This window comes from Typha latifolia, chromosome 8 (assembly GCF_019914945.1).
Source record: "Typha latifolia isolate L0001 chromosome 8, TyphaL0001v2, whole genome shotgun sequence".
Taxonomy (NCBI): domain Eukaryota; kingdom Viridiplantae; phylum Streptophyta; class Magnoliopsida; order Poales; family Typhaceae; genus Typha; species Typha latifolia.
Window position 1 is genome coordinate 7876590 of NC_133093.1, and position 5590 is coordinate 7882179.

At 35.0% G+C, this 5590-nt stretch overlaps 1 protein-coding gene across 1 annotated transcript; it reads left to right on the top strand.

Annotated features, from left to right (window-relative positions):
• The first annotated feature begins 953 nt into the window (after positions 1-953).
• On the top strand, positions 954-5282 carry LOC140793256 (uncharacterized). The gene is made up of 9 exons (XM_073144629.1): positions 954-1294; positions 1370-1488; positions 1576-2146; positions 3198-3314; positions 3422-3600; positions 3683-3776; positions 3979-4056; positions 4200-4301; positions 4884-5282. The coding sequence occupies exons 3-9, from the start codon at positions 1604-1606 to the stop codon at positions 5013-5015; spliced, it is 1245 nt and encodes a 414-aa protein (XP_073000730.1). The 5' UTR covers positions 954-1294; positions 1370-1488; positions 1576-1603; the 3' UTR covers positions 5016-5282.
• Positions 5283-5590: the final 308 nt, after the last annotated feature.

Sequence of the window (5590 nt, forward strand, 5' to 3'; positions counted from 1 at the left end):
ATCCTTGCTATAAAGGTAAATTGACCCAAAAGAACAATTATCTCAAGGATTTTATTCTCATTTTTAGGTTTTATTTCTTTAGTTTTGCTTATATTCACTTCACTCCCTTATGATTATATTAAAACTGAAATATTCATTATAAATAATTAGATAAACTTTTTAATGCATCTGAAATAATACTTATCAGACTTCAAATAATAAAGATATGATAAATATATTAAATATATATATATTTTTATTATTTTTTATTGTTTGAAATTTGATCAGTATTATTTTAGATGCATTAGAAAAATAATTCAATTATATACAATTTTATTTTGTAATGAGTATCTTCAAATTTTATTTATGAATTAATAAAATCTGATCAAAAAGATAATATTTTTAATTTAAATACAATTATAAAAGGGTAAATTGACACAAATAAAAATATAGATAGATAAAATAAATTTAAACATGCAGAATATTTACAATAGCAGAATTATTTATTTTATTCCATCTACATAGTCTATAGGATTCAATCAATAAAAGAAAACTATAAAAAGAAATATCTCTTCAAACTTGATGGTAGAACCAACTTGTTTTATTGTGTTTCTTTTTTTTTTTTTTTTGAAGTAAAAAAAATTAAGGGTATCCCAATTAATTTAATTTAATTTAATTTAATTGATGCCGCTAAAATTCGAACATTAAAACCTCTCTTAATAAAAGAAATGTAATTTACCGTGCAATAATATTTGAACAGTCAAACTCAAAGTCAAACACACGATCTAATTAAGCTACTGGTTGCCTCTAAGAATAGAAAATGGATAATACCTTATTTTGGTCAAGGCGAAAAAAGTGAAGTTTGTTTCAGAGAAGCAAGGTGGGTATTGTTGTCCTTTCAACTCTAATGTTCAAAGAACAGTGCAAAAAATGTTTGTCTGAACAAATCAACAATGTCCATCTCACATCCAACCACCGCAACCATCATTACATCTCATGATCCTCCATCACCCAACCATCATTGCCCACAGGATCACCATCAACTCCTTCCTCAGCATTACGGAGTCACAAATCCCCACCCTTCCCCAAAGAAGACCCCCCCCAAAATTCCTCTCCTCCTCCCCCTCCATGAGAAGATTCATATCAGAAAGGCTCCACCTTTCTCTTCACAATTGGGAAAAAATTGGTCTTTTCCATTCCCCCATGGCGTTCTCTAGTGGGTATTTGCTCCCCTCTTCCATTAGGTGATCCTTTGCCTGCAAGAAGGAAAGATCTCTCCTGTTTGCATTGTTCGTCGTTCCAATATTATTGGAAGGTAAGCTTTTGAGCACTTTTTGTTTCTGGGTTTGCTTACATTGTTGTTTAAACATTGGATGTTACTTTTTTGTAGCTTTTGGTGCTTGAAGAAGATTACCCATTTGTGGATTTTATTTCTCATCCATATACCCATTTGTAAAGATTACACCTTTTTGTAGCTCCTCATCAGAAGTCGATCCTTTGATTTTTTAGGTAAGAAGAGATCCTTTGTCTGTTCAAATATATGAGCTCTCATCTGTTGTGTTATATAATTGATTGATTTCCTGAAACCAACAACAGAATCATCTTTCCGGAGGCAAATAGAAGTATGATGTTTGGAACCCAAACACATAGAGAACTCTCTCATGAGGTCTTACCTAGAAGATGGACCTTGTGGAATAACCCAACTACATCCACAGCTAGAACCACCACAACCTCCTCCATCTCCAAGAAGACATATTCCAGGGCCTTATCTGTCAAATTTGAGGACCTCTATGGATTCACCGTTGAGGGCAATCTTGATGATGTCAATGTGCTGAATGAGGTGAGGGAGAGGATGAGAGAGCAGGGAAGGGTGTGGTGGGCTCTCGAAGCAAATAAGGGAGCAAATTGGTACTTGCAGCCGCAAATCTCGTCGAATGAAGGCATCAGCGTCACCTCGCTGAAGCTTTCGGTGTTTGCCAACACCATTACAATGATCACATTGAAGAAGCTCATAAGGAAAGGCATACCGCCAATGCTGCGTCCCAAGGTTTGGCTTTCGGTCTCAGGTGCTGCAAAGAAGCGGTCTACAGTGCCTGAGACCTATTATGATGAATTGATCAGAGCGACTGAAGAAAAGGAAACACCAGCTACACGGCAAATAGATCATGTGAGTTTGTGAACCTATTGTCAATCCATTCTTATGCATATGTAGAGAAATTTGATAGGTTACATCTGGATTTTTTTTTCTGAGAATATATATTAAATCGGATCCTATGAAGGCCTTCTCTGCCCTTGAATGCAGGAATACCGGCAAATTAATTTTGCAGATGTGATGATGTTCTCTTTTTCTTTTCTCTTTGACATGAAACTGAAATTCCATTGATGGACATAATTTGTTTTCTTGTTACAAAAGACAATCCATTGTTTTATTAACTTGATTTATATTGACGGCATCTTATGAAACTGGATACAGATGCTAGAGATTACGACAATCCTCAACTCATGAACATAGTGTCAGGTTATAGAAGAAATACCTACAGACATCTTAGAATTAAGTGACATTGAAATGAATCTCTAGATTTTGGACAGTAATCATAGTTTCACTATGCGGTGTCATCATCATCAACATCTAGGACTTCTTCCAACAATTTGTTGTCGGTTACAAAAAGAATTGATCTTTAGAAGATTTCTGGAAGAATCAACATTCTCTTGCCACAGGCTCTCAACCTGACGTCAGACTTCTAGGACATGGTGCCATTATTCAGTGAATAATCAGAAAAGAAATGCATTTCCAATAAAATGTACTTTGCCAATTGACAAGTTGAAATTTCTATTTTCATGGTTATTACGCTTTAGAAAGAAGAAAACTTGGCTTCAGAGTGTTTGTAGTAAGAAATATACCTATGTAACTCACAAATATTACTATTTAGTTTCCTCCATGCCAAATTGCAAGTTTTGTATAAATTTGGAGCATGGAGATATTGGTACTTCCTAATCGTATGAAATGATCACCATGAAATTAACACTTTCTGAGTTTTTCATATTATCTAGCCATTGTACTTGTACTTCAGCTATGATATATCCATGACTATCTTCATCTTGAGAAAATTATCGTTTTTTCTTATGACAGAAAATAAAGCATCTGTACCATTTTACCATTTTCTGTCTCAACTGGAGCTAACCTAAAAATTTCACCAATTCGTTATAAATACATCCAGGATCTTCCACGCACTTTCCCTTGTCATCCTTGGTTGGATAGCGAAGAAGGTCAGGCATCTCTTAGACGTGTTCTTGTTGGATATTCCTTTAGAGATTCAGAAGTTGGATATTGCCAGGTAATCAAGAAGTTCATTTTTACTCAAGAAAAGGAAGAAACACATATTCCTTGCTTTAGTGCTAGCAAGCACTCTATAGCAGTGCTAATTGTAATTGTATGTCACAGGGTTTAAATTATGTTGCTGCGCTGTTATTGCTAGTAATGAAGACAGAGGAAGATGCCTTTTGGATGCTTGCTGTCCTCTTAGAAAATGTCTTGGTGAATGATTGCTACACTGATAATCTTTCTGGATGCCATGTTGAGCAGAGGGTTTTCAAAGACCTGCTAGCTAAAAAATGCCCCAGGTTTGCATTAGTCTTATCATGTTTACTAATTGTCATGAGCATTGTTTGGGCTCATCAATCCCCTTTTGATTAAATAATGCAGGATAGCTACTCATTTGGAAGCTTTGGGTTTTGACGTCTCTCTTGTAGCCACAGAGTGGTTCTTGTGCCTCTTTTCGAAGAGCTTGCCTTCAGAGGTGAGGAAAGAGTTCCCATGAACAACCTATCTATTGAGATTGATCTTTCAAATGTTCCCTTGCATGTTCTCCTTATTAATGGGAATATCAATGTCCTATTCTCTTTGTTTATAACAATACAATTTATATAATCCTTACATTTTCATTCTATCCCAAGACATAAGATCATCTATTCTTACCTATCTCTCTGCAAACTCTTCAGACAACTCTGAGGGTATGGGATGTTCTGTTCAATGAAGGGGCAAAAGTTCTTTTTCATGTAGCTTTAGCAATCTTTAAGGTATGCTCCTCTACTGTATTGCAAAAATCATTCTGTCATACTTTATATGTACTAGATCTGACGGATGTTGAACTAAATAAGAACTGTAATCTTGCTAGTAGGGTTCAAATTGTTTTGCTTAAAGTTTTTAGAGATGATTGCAGATGAAAGAAGAGGAGTTACTACGTGCCCATCAGATTGGTGATGTAATTGATATCTTGCAGACAACCGCTCATCATGTATATGATCCTGATGAACTGCTCAAAGTAAGGAAAATTTCTTATGATTCCTTGAATAAATTTTTTATATTACCTAATGAATTAAAACTTTCAACTTTTGACTTTTAATCATCCTCGTATATAGTAGTACTAAAAAGTGGGTTAGTCTAATTTTCTGTATCCAATCTCCCTCATATAAATGCAGATTCTATACTAGTAGTACAAAGTCCCACTTACCAAACAAACGCTCCCTTGCAGAAACTAATTCCAAGAAACTTTCTCAACTACTATTTTATCTCAGTATGCTCCTCAACTCCTCATTGTACTTGTTTCAGGGAAAACCACTATATGTAGGGTATATCAGCTAATTGCTGTCTTTATCCATTTGTGTGCTTAAAAGATAAAACTAAATTGTCAGGCAATGGACTTAATAAATTTCTTGATGAAATGAGCTGATGCCCATCTACAGAAGGACTACTATAAACATATAATGCAGCATTATTAAGCTCTTGATAGAACTGAGATAGGTCCTCTTATACCATTTTCTTACTAAATATGCTCTCTTGATCTTTCCTCCATTAACTCACTATTTACCGGGTCATAATTGTTATATCATCTATATTTTGTCAGGTTGCTTTTGATAAGATTGGTTCCATGACTACCAACACTATAACGAAGGAAAGGAAAAGGCAGGAGCCAGCCGTCATGGCCGAGCTCGATCAAAGACTGAGACGGCTCAATTCTCTGAAGATGGATGAATAACAGAATTAGTTTCCAGGTTCTCAAACCTGAATTTCTTAACAATGATGAGGTCGATGCCCTTTTGAGGAGTTGTCATAAGGTTGCATCCCGATGAGCAAAGACCAAGGACTACTCACAATACAATGTAAAATTACGGCATATATCAACATGGGTTTGGTTAGTTATCAACCCTATATAAAGTTTTCTTTTTTGTGGTTATGTATACAGATTTTGTTCCTTAATCTAATGCAATGAAGAGCAACAAACTGTAAACTTACAGCTTCAAAATGTTGTAAACTTATTCCTTATTTGTTAGAACTTAGAAACATCGAACAGCATTGAATGCACTGATCCTTCTATCCATGAGAAAATGACATAGGAACAAAAGATTATAAGCTACATTGTTGCAGCAGAGCCATCAAAATTGACTCAACCTATTTGATAGCATTTTAGAATAAAATTCAATTCTATCACCAGTGATGTATGTGGAAGAAGTGGTTCTCTGAACGGCATTTTCTCAAAAAGAGTCCTTGTTAGATCTTTTCTTTATCTTCTTTGCCTCTTTTTAGCTTCTCAAAAACAAGAAGGAACCAAAC

Bases quoted from the DNA above. Each gene is read 5' to 3' on its own strand.
- LOC140793256 (XM_073144629.1), top strand. From the start codon at position 1,604: ATGATGTTTGGAACCCAAACACATAGAGAACTCTCTCATGAGGTCTTA. The intron at 2,147-3,197 runs GTGAGTTTGTGA...AAATACATCCAG, and splicing joins CTACACGGCAAATAGATCAT to GATCTTCCACGCACTTTCCC. The intron at 3,777-3,978 runs GTGAGGAAAGAG...CAAACTCTTCAG, and splicing joins CGAAGAGCTTGCCTTCAGAG to ACAACTCTGAGGGTATGGGA.